This window comes from Schistocerca serialis, chromosome 7 (genome assembly GCF_023864345.2).
Source record: "Schistocerca serialis cubense isolate TAMUIC-IGC-003099 chromosome 7, iqSchSeri2.2, whole genome shotgun sequence".
NCBI classification, from domain to species: domain Eukaryota; kingdom Metazoa; phylum Arthropoda; class Insecta; order Orthoptera; family Acrididae; genus Schistocerca; species Schistocerca serialis.
The window spans coordinates 249,898,435-249,917,162 of NC_064644.1; the positions used below are offsets into that span (position 1 = coordinate 249,898,435).

The 18,728-nt window shown below is 43.5% G+C and overlaps 1 protein-coding gene across 1 annotated transcript in view; it reads left to right on the top strand.

Moving 5' to 3' along the window:
• LOC126413001 (venom carboxylesterase-6-like) overlaps positions 1-18,728 on the top strand; it is a 142,163-nt gene that overhangs the window by 79,381 nt on the left and 44,054 nt on the right. Inside the window, exons 4-5 of the mRNA XM_050082894.1 lie at positions 1,693-1,878; positions 10,165-10,364. Coding sequence (XP_049938851.1) covers positions 1,693-1,878; positions 10,165-10,364 — 386 coding nt within the window. The remainder of the gene's footprint in view (positions 1-1,692; positions 1,879-10,164; positions 10,365-18,728) is intronic.

Sequence of the window (18,728 nt, forward strand, 5' to 3'; positions counted from 1 at the left end):
CTTATGAGGTGCCAGTCTCTACGCAATACACAACTACATACTTTCGATGGGTAACACCTGGAGAACGTGTTCGTGAGAGCAACAGTCGAACAGCCCCTGTGTAGAGTTATATCACAGCCAAGAGATATTGCATTATCAAGTTGAAAGACAATGTCACAGTGATTTGCAACATAAGGGCACATCTAAATGCCTCACTACACTGTAAACACCTGCCAAACGAGCCAGAGATGATCGTGCTGTGTACCCAGCTGGAATGATGACGATGAATGTAAATTTGGCAACGTTCGTTCTCTTTGGAACCTCCAAAATTGGATACTTCCATCGTGGTGCTGTATGCGAATTCTGGAGTCATCTGAAAAAGAGTACGTGTTGTTGACACTCCTGCGTCCGGTTATGTCGCGCCTCCCTCCCTCTGCTGCCATGTGAGAATAAGTCGCAGCCGTTATGGCCGCACTGAAAGTTTGTGGTTCTCCAGATGTCTTTAGACCCATTTAGCTGATGTTAGAGCGGCCCAAACATTAGAATCTAGCTTCAGTGGCAAAAGGCATGACGAAAAGTGTTATTGTTAAAAATCCTGTTTCGCACATTTCAAGATAAACTAACAATATATTACTACCTTTTCCATGCTTGTCTGGAAATGGCAGATGCAATCCGAGAAGATTGTGCGTATAAGGGTCTCACTAAAAGTCACTTTATTTCACACATAATTATTAACAGATGTTTACGTCGGTGCTCGGTGGAACAGCATTACGGTAAATGAAATGCACTGTATTGCATATGTACTACAGGACTAATTTATGAAGTTTTCGGCTTACAAGGCCATCGTCACAAGTTACAATGTTTCTAAACAACATTAGAAAAGAAGCTAATAATCAAAACTGAGGCACAACCGTACTGTAATAGTCATCTTTGACAGTGTGATGGTAATATAATTTGAAAAAGTAAGAAGTAGCACAATAAATCAACATAAAGGGACCAAACAGTTGAAGGAAATACTCAATCAGATAATAAAGAGCTTCAGTTGTAAAATATTTATTGCTTCAGTCACGACCGGTTTCAGGCTACTAAAACCTAATCATCACGTGAAACGAAACCGAAGAGGCGCGTGGCTGCCGCACACTGGACGCGTATCATCCTTTTTGTTTCACCCGAAGCCGATCTTAAAATTACCAGAAACCGTTTGAGAATGAACAAATCAACCCTTTATAACTGGAGCGGTTTATGATATGATTCCACGATGCTCAGTTGCGAATATCTCGTCAACCAAATGTTATACACACTACGCTCGAAAACTGTGCCTATAACAGATATCATTAATAAATAAACACAATAAAATAAGTTTAATACCTCACAGAACTACTTTAAGAGATATTAAATGTGAAAGTGATAGAGAAACCAATTACAAGAAAGAATTAATAACAGTAACATCCGAATATATGCAGTACTTCGGCTACCACAATAAAATAAAAAGAAATGATCACATACAGGAAAATGGAAGAATATGAAGCAGCAGACAGTGTGGAAAGTACTAGAAAATAGACAGGATTATGTGAAATTTTGTACATTCTTTACTGGGAGACAGTGACAATATTGTAGTAGAATACAATGAGTCCTCCACGACCAAGGTTGCAGGTAAAAATCTACTTGTTGGTGTAGAGCTGGCTGAAACTAAAGCACACATTCTGCTTCCAGGTTTCCTGAGCCTGGAGGACGAGCTGATTCCTGGCAACGCAGGCCTCAAGGACCAGCAGATGGCGCTGCAGTGGGTGCAGCGCAACATCGCTTCCTTCGGCGGCGACCCCGCCAAAGTCTCCATTGGCGGAGAGAGTGCGGGAGGCTGTTCCAGCTCGCACCACTTCATCACGCCAAAGTCCGCTGGTAAGCCTATGTTTAAACAGCCAACTGTTCCACCCAAATGTGTGTCCACTCTCACAGTGTAGCACTGGAAATTGCTTATAAGTCTATACTCATTTACTAAGGTTTGAAGCTCCTCTTGTTCTTCTTCCATGTCTGCGAGTAAAAATTTGTTTTGAAAATCAGCCTGATCCAAACACAATTCGTTTATTTTTTGTGTTTAGCCACACATGTTTCGACACCTATGTGTCTTCTTCTGTATGTCAAATTTTTATTTCTGCAAAGTACAATACGAAATTTATAATAATTTAACTGTTGTAGGCCTAAGAATTACAATACGTGCAATTTGCTTTGTTTTGTTTAGACGCCCACCTTAAAATTACATCACAAAATGAACTGTGTTTGTGTGTCTGGAAAACAACACTCAAACACCCTCAAAAGAAAAAAAGACCTTCTGTTTTCTCATTCCTTCCCAACCCCTTACTCCAGCTCTCCCTCCCCCTCTCTCTCTCTCTCTCTCTCTCTCTCTCTGTCTCCACACACACACACACACACACACACACACACACACATACAAATTACATGCATTCAGCTCTCTCCCAGCGACCAGACCACACCAGTTCTAACATAACATTCAAAATCATTGCCTAAACAAACACAAGGCCAACGATCAACAAGTGAGCAGTGGCAATAATGTAACACTTTTCACTGAGAATGGAGTCAGAAATGTCTGCTCAGGTCACGTTTCGCCACATTCTGTGTAAGTGCATGTGAAGTGAACCAGTGAGCAAAAATTGTGTGAAGAACTGTGTGGAGACAGTACACTGAATAGCCATTGATCGAGACACCAACCAGACATGCAACGGGACGAAAAATGTAAGTACAGAAACGCACATAACCGCTAACCATGAAAAAATTCTTGATAAAAACGCATTAATTTTCTTCATGGCTAGTTTGCAGATGACACGCTGTCAGAAAATGACGAAAAAGAACACAAAAAACCGTTATATAATAATTCAGTTCAATTAGCGATGTAATTTTAAGGTGAGCGTCTAAACAAAACCAATCGATTTTATCATATTGTAATACTTAGGCCTGCAACAGTTACATTATTATAAATGTCATATTGTACTTTAAATAAAAAAATTGACCCACAGAAGATGACACATAGGTGACAAAACATGTATGGGTGAATACAAAAGTATACAAATTGTGTTTCCATAACGCTGGCTTTCAAAAGAACCCAATTTTATAAACCACTATTTGATTATTTGTCAGGTTCCCTTCCGACTGCACTCTTCGACCTAGAAGATGTGTGGACATGTAGCTTACTCATCTATGAGTCTCGTACAGGAATAATCATGAAAAGGCAAAATTATTCTATGACCTAAAGCTTTCAAAGCGCGTCACATGCCTGTGTGGCAAGTCACATAACGTTTTAGGTGTGGCGTGAAGTTTTGACAAGTGTCCTAACGTATTGAGGAACACGCCACGCCCCTCTCATGTGCACAACATTTACTCAAACGCGTGGGAACCCACTGAATACTGCGTGATGAATCTTGTAGTTAGTCCCTTTCTTTCGTGTTTTCATTGTGAGCAGAACGTGCTCAAGACAAGGGCTACCATTACTCCTCCGTTGGCGCTGTATGTCTTACCTTGCAATGATATTACTGTGATAAACGCAGTGGATAATTTAGACTGGATTTACTATCTTTAAACATGGTACTTGACGGATAAGGACGTGGCCTAAGCGCAGCGTCTTTGTCTAGTAATGAAAATATCGTAAGTTCCGTGGTAGATCACATCAACTGATGCCAAATAAAAATCAACAGAAATGGCGGCCGAAGACTACCGGTGGAAGGAGTCACACTCGCTCTGACAATGGTCGCTTGGCAGTAGGAATAATAGAGATCATTAGGGATGGAGTACAAGCTCGTGTTAAGGAAGGATGCGGAAGGAAATCCGTCACGCCCTATCAAAGGTGTCTTCTCGGAATTTAGGAAAATCACTGAAAACCAAAAACTGCATGATTGGAAAGGGGATTTTAACCATCGTCCTCGAGAATACTAGTTCAGTGCGCTAACCATAAGAGAAAAGGAAGACTAATTGAGTTCTGCTAATAGTGTATATAGTGTTCGAAAATCCTAAGAGGAGGAGGTATACTTGGAAAAGACGTAGAAAAGAAGGAAAGATTCCAGTTATATTCCAAAATGGTGACACAAAGATTCGTAAATCAAGTATTGAATAGTAAGGCGTACCCAGAAGCAAATGTAGACTTAGGTCAAAGTTTAATAATAATAAAGTGTAGACTGAAGTTTAAGAGAATCGTCCAAATTCACAATTTAGAAATAATAAAGAGTAAAAGTGGGTCAAATGGCTCTGAGCACTATGGGACATAACATTTATGGTCATCACTCTCCTAGAACTTAGAACAACTTAAACCTAACTAACCTAAGGACATCACACAACAGCCAGTCATCACGAGGCAGAGAAAATTCCTGACCCCGCCGGGAATCGAACCCGGGAACCCGGGCGCGGGAAGCGAGAACGCTACCGCACGACCACGAGCTGCGGACAATAAAGAGTAGATAGAAGTTCAAGAGAATCGTCTCGAAAATTCAATGCGGAAGGAAATAGAATACTCAAAGACTTAGGAAAGATGAGGTACGTTTGAAGTTTTCGAAAGCTGTCGATATTGCGACAGTGAATAACAAAGTAGGTAGTTCACTTCGAAATGAATGGACTTCTGTACAAACGGATGTCACAGAAATTGAAAAGACGAAGATAGGTACAACCAAAGGTAACTGCAAATAAACCATGGGTAACACGAGAAATACTTCAATTCATAGACTAAAGAAGAAAGTATAAAAATGTGCAGAGAAAGCCAGGAATACAACAATACAAACTGATGAACCGAAACATTATGACCATCTGCTTAAAATCTTGTTTGCCTGCTTTTAGAACGAAATACATAAATTACTCGGCGTGTCAAGGATCCGAAAGCTTGTTGGTAGGTTTGTGGGGTTATGTGGCATTCGATGTCTACGCACAAGTCATGTAATTAGCGTCAATAAGGGGCCGCTGACTTCCTTACGCAGTGATGGCGCCAGATAACGACCCGATGGGTTCCATAGGATTCACATCAGATGAATTTGGTCGCCGTGAGTTCACTGTAACGCTCCTCAAGCCACTATAGCAGGGTTCTACCTGCGAGATATGGACACTTATACTGCTGAAAGATGGCATCGCCGTCGGGGAGGACATTTAGCATGAAGGGATGCAGGTGGTTTGCAGCTGTCAGTGTTTCTTCCATTACTACCACAGGTCCCGTTCAAGGGCAGGAGAAGGTCTCCCACAGCATAATACTGCTTCCACCAGCCTACGCCCGTGGCGCGCTGCATGTTTCGAGTCGCCGTTCACCTCGACGACGGCGCTTGTGGAGACGACCATCGACGTAATGTAGCAAAAATATGACTCACCCGAAGAGCAGACACGTTTGCATTGACTGACGGTCGAATCTCGATGGTCCCGTTCGCTCTGCAATCGTAATTGACAATGTTGTTGTGTTAACAGAGAACACGTAGAGATAGTCTGCAGCAGAGGTCAGTGTTCAACTATGTACGAAGAACGGTGTGCTCCGAAACACTTGTGTGTGAAGCATCATTGTGCTCTTTCGGACAGAGATGCCAGAGGTCACCATCTACCCTAGTTTACAGAGTATACAAGTCTCTGTATCCCAGATTGTGCGAAGAGGCGTCGACGTCCATCCACTTAGGGCTTAGTGGTAGTTTCATTGTCTTTCTACCTCTTTCTGTAGATCTCAAGCAAGCACGTGAACATTCGGCCAGCTTCGCTGATTTCGAGTTATCCGTTCACACTATCTGCATAGTAATAATCTGCCCCTTGTCAAATCGCTTATCTCAATGGTTTTCTCCATCTGCAGCCTACTCTTGGGTAGGGTGATGCCCCGTCCGTGTCCGCTCAGCGAACATACTTTTGTTACGCGTCACGTGTCCGCAACGTTACCAGGCGCCATCCAGCATCGCGATGGACAGTGGTCGTAATGTTTTGGCTTATCAGTGTAAATCACTTCAGAATGAAACAAACAGGACTTGTTGGGAAACCAAGGATGAAGGAAAAATATGAAGAAATTAAAAAAAAGGAATGAAAATTCAGCATATAGAAAACTCAAAAGAAAAACCTTTGACGAAATTAAAAGCAAGGGCAGCAACATTCAGAGTGCAAGTGTAACTCCATTATCAATCGCAGGTGAGAGATCAGACCCGAGAAAAGAGTACATTAAGGGGGCCGCTACGACGGGCAGGTCTTGCCTGATGACCTGATGGAAGTAGAGATGGGACTCAATATGGAAGACACAGGCAGAGTTTAAAGAGCTTTGGAACACATTCAATCAAACAGAGAACGGACTGATAAAATTTATTTGTAATTTCTGAAACCAGTGTGGAAAGTAGCAACCAAAAGAATAATTCAATGTGGTGTGTAGAATCTATGAGACTGGAGGCATAGCATCAGACTGTTCGAAAAATATCGTCCAAACATCCAAAACAGGTAGCAAATCAAGTAAATGCAAGATTTATCGCACAGTCAGCTAAACGGCTGATGCATCGAAATTGCTGATAAGATTAGTAGGAGGAGAATGGAAAAGAAAATAGAGGACCCGTTAGCTGATGGTCAGTTTGGCTTTCGATAAGGTAATGGAACCAGAGAGGCAGTTCTGACATTGCGCTTGATAATGGACATTTTTACAGTATTTGTCGAATTAGTAAAGGTGTTTGAGACGGTTGAACGATGCAAGATGCTCGAAATTATGTGAAAAACAGGCGTGAGCTATCGGGAATGATGGACAACATACAGTTTCTACGAAAGTCACGAGAAGACAGACAGATTGCTCGGATTAAAATGGGTTTAAGATGGGGCTGCATCTCTCGTCCCTTACTGCTCAGCCTCAACATCGAAAAATCAGTAACGTTAATAAAACGAAATTTCAGTAGTTGGATTAAAATTAAAGGTGGAAGGACATCAGTGATAAGAATCGCTGATGATATTGCTGTCGTTACTGTAAGGAAGAAGACTTACAGCACGTACTGAATGGAATTAAAATCTAGTGAGGGGAGAAAATTTATTGAAACCGAAGAAAGACGAGAGAGTAGCAGAAATGAGGTTAGTGATAAACTCAAAATCAAAATTGATGATTACGTAGTAGACGAAATTAGAGAACTGTGACACTTTGGAAGCAAAATGAAATATAACAGACGAAGAAAGGTTGGCATGAAAAGCAAGCTACAATAGGCAAAGAGGGCATTCCCGAACGAAATTCCTAATAATATATAATTAGAGCGCAGTTTTGTACGGTAGAGAACCATAGACTGCTGCAAAACCGGGAAAGAACATAACAGAAGTGTTTCAGGAGTATTGCTACAGTAGAATACTGAAAATTGAGGGGAGCGACAAGAGGAAGAATGGGGAAGTTCGCCGCAGATTTGCCGGGGAGAGGAAGTGTGGAAATGATTAACAAGCAGTTGAAGCATGATGTCAGAGTATGTATTAAGACATCAGGGATAAAATGTGCATGATGTTAGAGAGAGCTTAGAGCACGAAAGTTGCAATGGAAGACAAAGATCAGAGTATATACAACATAAAACTGAAGAAATAGAGGGCAGTTGCTGCTACTCCGAGACGAAGAAGTTGTACAGGAGAGTACTTCGCGGCGGACACATGTTACATAACTCCTTTCTCTAAACAGCGGGTCACAGGTTCTACGTATTTAAAGAAATCCAGCAAAGATAACACCGAAAGCTATTATAATGGGGATTTGTTCATGGAGTCCAACAGTCATTTTAAGTCACGGGTGAACAGTACTTCGGGTTAAAGGAAATTTCCTTGGTGTTAGTGTTCACCCCTGAGTTGATTATGAGTTGTCCGTGTACAAGCTGCAGAGCGAGCAAGTGATTCCCCGCTATGTCTTTCCCACTACGCTACAAAAAGCTGTTTTTTGTGACGTCATTTGGTAGGCCTGCAGTTTGCGGACCTGCCTGAATGAAGCAGGGAATGGCGTGACCGCAGCCCAGTCACCTACCTTCCGGGGCGTTTTTACGCTCCACCACTTTCCTGCACTCAACCTTCTGGCACTCCCAGAACAAAATTTATCCATCAATATGGCTCTACTGCACATAGACGTGACACACAAATTTACTATTTGTTCTAAACCCACTTCATTTAAAAATTAACATTAATTTCACACCATTAAAACACCAACTTTAATAATCTGCAATTTTTGCATCATGTACAGTACGGCAACTATTAGGTGTGGAGAAAAAAACGAATAGGACCTTTATTGTAAGAAATTTAGTGTAGTTTAATTTTGTTCCGTGAAATATTTTCGTTACACGCCCCGATTTTCGAGCTTTTCCAGGTAAAGATAAAAAAAGTGACTGTCAAATGCCCCTCCACCCCTATGCTCCCCAATGGGAAATTTTGCTATGTTGTTCATGACACTCTCTCCCACCACCGTACAAAAATTTGCAACTGCTGAAGTTTTTCTCTATTCCACCATTTTTGGTCTTTGGTAGGCTGGGCTGTTATCGAGCTCCCTTCATGCTGTTTTAATGCTGCCAGTGTTCGCGAGTGCGACTTCATTTTTGTTGTCCTCTCATTTTGCGTCAAAATCCTCTTCAGCGAACGTCCATCACGATCACTCGGAAAAAGATTCGTCCGCGTTATGGCAGCAGATGATGTCGGTCCTGACTGGGTGTTGTGTGATGCCCTTAGGTTAGTTAGGTTTAAGTAGTTCAAAGTTCTAGGGTACTGATGACCATAGATGTTAAGTCCCATAGTGCTCAGGGCCATTTGAACCATTTTTTTGATGTCGTTCTGCTTTCCCGGTACGCGATATATATCCAAGATAAGTGGCGTCGTGAAACACTGGACACTTTGGCTATCTTCGTTACGAAAGCACGCACCACAGAAGCACCATCAAAACGTTCGCTTTAGAATTCCCTGAGTACCGACATAATGCACTGAAAATTGCTGCTCAGAACACTGTTCTGAAAACGACTGACAATTGCAAGACTTTGAGGACATTGTACAGACGCTGTTCGTGGTCAAATACAACAGTGGGTTCTGCAGGCTTGGCTAGCATCTGCGTTTATGTTCAAGCATGCATATCCCGCGGTGTTTCCTTATTGCCCAACGCCTGTAAATTACACATGTCGTCCCGCACTACGACCACTGCGTAACAAGAGTAGTGCCTTGTCAGAAGAAATTATATGTATTTTATGGTTTTTCTGTAGACACAATTTTGCTGCGGTTAGGGAAGCAGATGCATGAAAGTGTGGGAGTGAAGTGGCGGAACAACTACAAACTTTCTCTTAAGTTAAAGTACCCTATACTGTACGATTCTTGTGGGCAACACATCTAATTTGCACACAAATTTTGGTGGTATGTGGAACAAAGGCAATGTCGCGTCCAGCGGTAGTGAAATGGTGCCAACAAGTTGATCTAAGGTGAATGGATATGAGTAGGGGACAACGAGAAGGAAGCCTTTCGAAATCGACCACAGAAGACAATGTACAGGCAATCGAGGAAATGATTCCCAGCAATCACAGATTTTCCGACGATGAGAACCTTCACGAGGCGCTTCTCAAATGGACCAAGGAGCAAATTTCAATCGTCGAAGATGGGAACGAGTGGTAAAACATTGTAATCCTTGTTTACAGAGACTTGGTGACTTTGTTGAAAAATACTGTCGTGTATCTGTCTCTTCCAATCTAAATGTAGCATTCAATAAACTTTGTTTGCCGTGACACAATAATACGGCCTTGCCGCAGTGGCTACACCGGTTCCCGAGAGATCACCGAAGATAAGCGCTGTTGGGCGTGTTCAGCACTTGGATGGGTGACCATCCGGGCCGCCATGAGCTGTTGCCATTTTTCGGGGTGCACTCAGCCTCATGATGCCAGCTGAGGAGCTACTCGACCGAATAGTAGCGGCTTCGGTCAAGAATACCATCATAACGACCGGGAGAGCGGTGTGCTGACCCCAGGCCCCTCCTATCCGCATCCTCCACTGAGGATGACACGGCGGTCGGATGGTCCCGGCAGGCCACTCGTGGCCTGAAGACGGGGTGTGACACAATAATATGTAACTTACCTTTTCGTACCGACTAGTTTGATAACCACTATTTGCATCTTTTTCCTGCGGTTTGTAAACTATCCCCGAGCACAACGGATTGTTCAGCAACAGATTTTATTGCCTTGTGGGTCTCCCGCATGTATGTTGGTCTGCACGCAGGTCTGTTCCGGGCCGTGATGATCCAGAACGGGCAGTCGGTGTCCCCGTGGGGAATCTTCCAGAATGCGCGCGGCATGGCCTTCCGGCTCGGCGCCCTCCTGGGTCTGCAGACCAACGACTCTCAGGAGCTGGCCGCCTTCCTGCGGCAGCAGGACGCCAACCTCTTCATCGACCGCCTCGACGACCTGCTCACGGATGACGTCAGTATTCACAAATAAACACTTCTACTATGCTACGTGTCTAATGATAAAACCTCATTAGAGACCTCGTATTGCACTGCGCTCTTAGCTTAAACGTGGTTTACGCTTCTCCAAGATTTCCATCTACGCTTCTTTCGAAGACAGTATCCCATTTTACGCTGCTTACATAGCGCCTCACACAAATTTTTCTGGCTTCTATTTTACTGCAGAAATTTGTTTTATCCCACCATTTAGATTCCTACACTGGACAACATTAGGATTCAGTGCTTTCTTATAATACGTATACAACATCCAGTTATTAACGCAGAGTTCGTTATCATTATTAACGTGATCATTACCCATTCGGTATCGAATTCTTACTTTCTGTATACTGGCATTATTCTGTCTAGTATGGGATTCGACTTTTCAGGATTTTACAGTTTCTTTTTAACCTTGTGGCCGGACGTCGTTTATAAGACCACCGTTGTAAAAGTGACCTAAAGGAAAGAAATAATGTGGGCCACCTGTTTGTAAGTAAATAAAGCAGGCAAAAAGGAATACAAACGTCTCAAAAAATGAGATCGACAGGAAGTGCAAAATGGCTAAGCAGGCACGGCTAGAGGACAAATGTAAGAATGTAGAGGCTTATCTCACTAGGGGTAAGATAGATACTGCCTACAGGAAAATTAAAGAGACCTTTGCAGAAAAGAGAGACACTTATATCAAGAGCTCAGATGGAAACCCAGTTTTAAGCGAAGAGGGGAAAGCAGAAAGGTGGAAGGAGTATATAGAGGGTCTATACAAGGGCGATGTACTTGAGGACAATATTGTGGAAATGGAAGAGGATGTAGCTGAAGATGAAATGGGAGATATGATACTGCGTGAAGAGTTTGACGGAGCACTGAAAGACCTGAGTCGAAACAAGGCCCCGGGAGTAGACAACATTCCATTAGAACTACTGACGGCCTTGGGAGAGCCAGTCCTGACAAAACTTTACCACCTGGTGAGCAAGATGTACGAGACAGGCGAAATACCCTCAGACTTCAAGAAGAATATAATAATTCCAATCCCAAAGAAAGCAGGTGTTCACAGATGTGAAAATTACCGAACTATCAGCTTAATAAGTCACAGCTGCAAAATACTAACGCGAATTATTTACAGACGAATGGAAAAACTGGTAGAAGCCGACCTCGGGGAAGATCAGTTTGGATTCCGTAGAAATGTTGGAACACGTGGGGCAATATTGACCTTACGACTTATCTTATAAGAAAGATTAAGGAAAGGCAAACCTACGTTTCTAGCATTTGTAGACTTAGAGAAAGCTTTTGACAATGTTAACAGGAATACTCTCTCCCAAATTCTAAAGGTGGCAGGCGTAAAATACGGGGAGCGAAAGGCTATTTACAATTTGTACAGAAACCGGATGGCAGTTACAAGAGTCGAGGGGCATGAAAGGGAAGCAGTGGTTGGGAAGGGAGTGAGACAGGGTTGTAGCCTCTCCCCGATGTTATTCAATCTGTATATTGAGCAAGCAGTAAAGGAAACAAAAGAAAAATTTGGAGTAGGTATTAAAATCCAGGGAGAAGAAATAAAAACTTTGAGGTTCGCCGATGACATTGTAATTCTGTCAGAGACAGCAAAGGACCTGGAAGAGCAGCTGCACGGAATGGCTAGTGTCTTGAAAGGAGGATATAAGATGAACATCAACAAAAGCAAAACGAGGATAATGGAATGTAGTCGAATTAAGTCGGGTGATGCTGAGGGAATTAGAATAGGAAATGAGACACTTAAAGTAGTAACGGAGTTTTGCTATTTGGGGAGCAAAATAACTGATGATGGTCGAAGCAGAGAGGATATAAAATGTAGACTGGCAATGGCAAGGAAAGCGTTTCTGAAGAAGTGAAACTTGTTAACATCGAGTATAGATTTAAATGTGAGGAAGTCGTTTCTGAAAGTATTTTTTGTGGAGTGTAGCCATTTATGGAAGTGAAAAATGGACAATAAATAGTTTGGACAAGAAGAGAATAGAAGCTTTTGAAATGTTTTGCTACAGAAGAATGTTGAAGATTAGGTGGGTAGATCACGTAACTAATGAGGAGGTATTGAATAGGATTGGGGAGAAGAGAAGTTTGTGGCACAACTTGACTAGAAGAAGGGATCGGTTGGTAGGACATGTCCTGAGGCATCAAGGGATTACAAATTTAGCATTGGAGGGCAGCGTGGAGGGTAAAAATCGTAGAGGGAGACCAAGAGATGAATACACTAAGCAGATTCAGAAGGATGTAGGTTGCAGTAGGTACTGGGAGATGAAGGAGCTTGCACAGGATAGATTATCGAGGAGAGCTGCATCAAACCAGTCTCAGGACTGAAGACCACAACAACAACAACCTGTTTGTGAATCGTATTTACCTTGTTCTGTGTATTATCGTACACAAATAGGCAAAAAGTTAGTACACTCTTTTAGAGGTTTCCAATTCACTCAATATTCATTATTGCAACAGTACATATGTGTGTTCACTAGTCGCACAAGTCACTTCTTGTTCCATCACATACCACACGTGCTCGATTGGAGACAAGATCGGATAACATACTGGGCAGGGTAGTTGCTAAGCGGCTTGCAGAGAACGTTTTCACGGGTAGAGTGTGGGCATTATCGTATTGAAAAAACACATCTTCCTGTTACAAGAACACCAAAAGAACGGGTCTAACAACATTCAGCAAGTACCGAGATCTGTTTAGCGCCCCATACACAGACACCAAAGTTGAATGAGAACTGTAGCTTATAGCACCCCAGACCCTATGGCCTCGGATGGGAGAGTGTGTCTTGTACGAATGCTCCCTACGAAACAGCGCTCTCCGCGTCTCCATGATACCGGGAAAAGACCGTCACTTTCGTGCGTGAAGAATCAGCTTTCATCACTGAAGACCACGGAACGCCATTCGATCTTCCAAGTGATCCTTTGACGGCGATGCTGGGGCGCGAGTGGAAGACGGGCTAGAGGTGCGCGTGCCCAAACTTCCACTGCTAGTAACCGGTTGGTAACAGTCTGTTATGTACGGTGGGCTCACAAGGCTTATAGGTGCTGTGGTAGCTGTGTGATCTGCCACTGCTGCCCTTGCAGTACGATGATCGGGGCGTGCGTCTCTGCTGCACGGACGTCCAGAACCTCGTCTGCGAGTATGAGAATGTTCACGTGACCATAGATATCAGCATTGTTGCACAAATGACGCAGCGCGTGTAAACTGAGAGGCAGTTCTCCGAATGGACCATCTTGTCACTCGGAAGACGACAACTTCACCCCTTTCAAACTCGCTCATTTGCCACGAGTGCATCTCCGTGGCATTGATTGCCTGCTTGCACCACACAGAGCTTTCTAGCTATGAGTATTCCCTACTGAAGGGCAGACATGCTATGCCACTACGCTCTCTGTTGACAGACGATGCTGAAACTATTATCAGTACATCAATTGTCCCTCAGGCGGCATGCCATCGCATCAAAATCGACATCGGCTTTCCAAGTGTATTACATTTTTTTTCCTGTAGTCCAATTTGACTGTTTATTTAACTTTTCTCTCCGGCGAAATCTGGTGATCAGCCTAGCGTTTGCCTGAACGAGAATGCCTAAAAAGTACACATGGGTTGCCCGCTGTCGCTAATCTGCCGTGCGAATCCGATTTGAGTCTTTCGCTATACGAACTGGTATTACCCATTCCGCGTCCCTTGTTAGATAAAGGACTCATCCAGATTGTTCAGTGCATACGGTCCTCAACTATAAGTGCCCACGTTTATACTACTTGTCCTCTGTTGCCTTATGTCCACCTGCCATTTAGTCGTCGTTTCGACCTCTTCTCGTCTCTTGGAATCCTGCAGAGAACTTCTTTACTGCATTTCACGATCGATTCGCTAGCATCATGTCCAGTCCATCTTAATTTAATTTCCATTACTGTCCTGCTCGCGCCCTCTAACCTGTCCCGTACAATCATTTCAATATTACCCTGCCTCTCCTAGTAAATGACGTCATTGTTTTCTCCATTTGAAGTCCATGTATCAGTGCAGTACTTCACAAAATGCGAAACACACTGTAAGCGTTACTTTTCAGGCACATTAGAACCTTTGTTACGAAAATCCTCTTTAGATTAATCTCCTGTTAATTTTATTGCTGTCCTACGAGTCATTGTTTCGAATTGTGGTAAGTAAAAAACTTATCAGTTCCTTCTATATCTTCATTGTTAACTTACACTAGTTATTCAAGTTCATTGTTCGGATTTATTTGCACTGGAGGAAAACAGTACATTGTCAAAACCAAATAAGTTCTAACAGGGAATTACTATTTAATTTTCTGTACAAGAATCTCAAAACACCCTCTAGCGCTTCTGAGAATGTTTAACTCTTCTGTATGCTTTGAATATACATATATACAGAGGTGTTCCGAGGGCTTCAGTGCGGGCTGTATACCCCTCAGGACGCCGAAACCTGAAATATCATAGTTACGTTAGTTAGTCGGTGCGTATGCGGAGCACGCTGAAAAATAATTCCACTTCCTGCCATCAGGTGAAAATATGGCGCTGTAAGCACACAGAATGTCAAATCCAGAATGGAAAGTAGGAGACGAGGTACTGGCGGAAGTGAAGCTGTGAGGACGGGGCGTGAGTCGTGCTTGGATAGCTCAGATAGAAGGGCACTTGCCGGCGAAAGGCAAAGGTCCAGAGTTCGAATCTCGGTCCGCCACACAGTCTTAATCTGCCAGGAAAGTTTCAGAATGTTAAATGTTACCCGCTTTGCCGTCAGCATGCTGTTTGTCGAGTGGCGACGCGTGCTGATTTCTTTTGTGAAGTTACTATTAGTGTGAAGGCTAAGAGGCCACTGAGAAGAAAGATCGTGCACAGCTGGTAAAGTTGTTTTATCGTAACGGTAGCAATAGCAGCGCTGCATTGCGGGAATGCTGAAGTCAGAACCAGCTGCGTAGAGGCCCCATGTCAATGAATCGGCTAAAGAATATGACCAATAAATTTAAAGAAACGGGTGAATTACTACTCAGGGAGAGGGAGGCGGCCCATACCCAGTTAGTTGTTAATGACGTCATTGTAGCTATAGCCGACCGTATCAGTCCATGTCTCATTTTCTGCAGCCAGTGCTCGAGCTGTGTCATGCTGCAATCCTTATAAGAAACAGAATTTGCACCAAATGAAGCCATAAGATAGACTACAGCAACGCAACTTTGCCTTTCATTTTTTCCACACATGAAAATGGAATACATGTGGCTGGGGAAAAATTCTTTGGACGAACGAGGCACGTTTTACTCTGCACGGTGCCGAAAATGCACAAAACTGTCCCCTATGGGGTTCTATTCTGCCTCATGTTGTGCAGGAACATCCAATTCACTCAGCTTATGATGTGGTTTCACAAGTTTCGTCATTCTTGGACCTTTTTTCTTCGAGGAGATAAGACCTCAGGGGTCTGTCAGGTGTGAGGCGTAAAGGTGAGATTATAAGGACCTCCTCATGCAAGACGTGCTTCCAGCTTTGCAAGAACACAACTACGTCCACGCCACCATTTTCGTGCAAGATATGGCGACAATACAAGTCGGTTGCCAGGTGAAAGATTTGCTTCGAGGAACTTTCGGTAATGACTGCATCATCTCTAGGCATTTTCAAGATATGTTCGCCGACCTAGATCCATGTAACATAATGCTGTCTGGATTTAACCATACAGTAGCGGTTCGAGCCCTCGGGAAAAATTAGGGCTGTCTTTCCCCCTTTCTTTCATGCATTCGGAGTACCAGCGCAGCAAGTCCGTTTTGTCTGTTATTACAAGGCCAGATCAGTTAATCAGGTAGAATATTGTCCCAGAAACTTCTGGAAAAGTTGCTGCTCCTCTTCAGGAGCCAAACGCTTGTCTAGCCTCTCAACAGATACCCCTCCGTTGTGGTTGTACGTATGGTACAGCTATCCGAGGGACACAAGCCACGCCACCAAAGGCAAGATCCATGGGGATGGTTACTCCTGACTGCTAACTGCTTACGGTGCCAGATTTTCTCCTGGTGGCAGAAAGTGAAACTATTTTTTCCTGCATACTCAGAGAGCACACCGACTAATGAACATACCTACCCTGCTTCAGCATCCTGCTATGTGTACAGCCCGCACTGCAGCAATTGGAACACCATCAGTTTAATTACAACCACCCGTTATTACATGTCATGCACATCACTTGGTCGACTTTCTCCCTTCTCTGATGCAAATTGCATCGTTCTACCATTAGAGAGCTCCCAATTATAGCGTGTAACACGCTGGTGTGTAATGTAACTGCACTACTGACCATTAAAATTGCTACAAAGAGAAGAAATGCAAATGGTAAACGGGTATTCATTGGACAAATATATTATACTAGAACTGATATGCGATTACATTTTCACGCAATTTGAGTGCATAGATCGTGAGAAACCTGTGCCCAGAAAAACCACATCTGGACGTAATAACGGCTTTGATAGACCTGGGCATTGAGTCAAACAGAGCGTGGATGGCGTGTACAGGTACAGCTGCCCATGCAGCTTCAACACGATACCACAGTTCATCAAGAATAGTGACTGGCGTATTGTGGCGAGGCAGTTGCTCGGCCACCATTGACCAGGCGTTTTCGGTTGGTGAGAGATCTAGAGAATGTGCTGGTCAGGGCAGCAGTCGAACATTTTCTGTATCGAGAAAGGCACGTACAGGATCTGCAACATGCGTTCGTGTATTAACCTGCTGAAATGTAGGGTTTCGCAGGGATCGAATGAAGGGTAGAGCCACGTGTCGTAACACATCTGAAATGTAACGTCCACTGTTCAAAGTGCCGTCAATGTGAACAAGAGGTCACCGAGACGTGTAACCAATGGCACCCCATACCATCACGCCAGGTGATATGCCAGTATGGCGATGACGAATACACGCTTCCAATGTGCCTTCACCGCGATGTCGCGAAACACGGATGCGACCATCATGATGCTGTAAACAGAACCTGGATTCATCCGAAAAAAATTACGTTTTGCCATTCGTGCACCCAGGTTCGTCGTTGAGTACACCATCACAGGCACTCCTGTCTGTGATGCAGCGTCAAGGGTAACCGGAGCCATGGTGTCCGAGCTGCAGCAAACGTCGTCGAACTGTTCGTGCAGATGGTTGTTGTCTTGCAAACGTCCCCATCTGTTGATTCAGGGATCGAGACGTGGCTGCACGATCCGTTACAGCCATGCGGATAAGATGCCTCTCATCTCTACTGCTAGTGATACGAGGCCGTGGGGATCCAGCACGGCGCTCCGTATTACCCTCCTCAACCCACTGATTCCATATTCTGCTAACAGTCCTTGAATCTCGACCAACGCGAGCAGCAATGTCGCTATACGATAAACTGCAATCGAGATAGGCTACAATCCGACCTTTATCAAAGTAGTAAATGTGATGGTTTGCATTGCTTCTCCTTACACGAGGCATCACAACTACGTTTCACCAGGCAATGCCGGTCAGCTGCTGTTTGTGTATGAGAAATCGGTTGGAAACTTTCCTAATGTCAGCACGATGTAGGTGTCGCCACCGGCGCCAACCTTGTGTGAATGGTCTGAAAAGCTAATCATTTGCATATCATAGCATCTTCTTCCTGTCTGTTAAATTTCGCGTCTGTAGCACGTCATCTTCGTTGTGTAGCAACTTTAATGGCCAGTAGTGTATGTGTCTGAAAAAAACCTCAGATAACTTAATGCGCGAAATAGAATAGTCCTTTCACATGTGGAGCACCCTCCCTTCAGCTTGTCAATGCCCGAACACACACGAGGGCTGCGACATCTGCAACAATCCGACGCCCTGGTTTCACTATGATCTGTAATCCTCCTTTCATTTCCGACTTTACCCCAACCGCGTTTCATCTGTTTCTAAAACTTAAAAAACAGCTTCGAGGACTTCACTTTGATAGCGATGAAGCGATGCAAGCAGATGTGAGGCTCCGTCACCAGCGTCAAAAATTCTAAGGCGACGGTAGTAACAAACTGGTCTCTCAGTGGGAGAAATGCGTTCGTCACTAGGGTGCCTTTGTTGAGAAATAAATATACAGACATGAATAATAAAAATGTAGAACATTAATAAAATTTGGTATATTCAAAATAGTTTAAGAGTTTTCACGGGAAAATTTCGAAGGCATTACTTTTCAACACGACCTCGTATTTAAAGTAACCTAGATAGGCAACCCATCTCACACCATGTGCCCCAGTTGTGGATGATGCAACAAGGGATGCCTGTTTTCAGGTGCATGATTTTTCTCACCCTATAATAGATTTGCCTCAAAATAGTTTTTATTTCGTTTTATAATTAGTATGAGAAAGTTTTATACGCTCGAAACAGTCAAACCATGTAATTC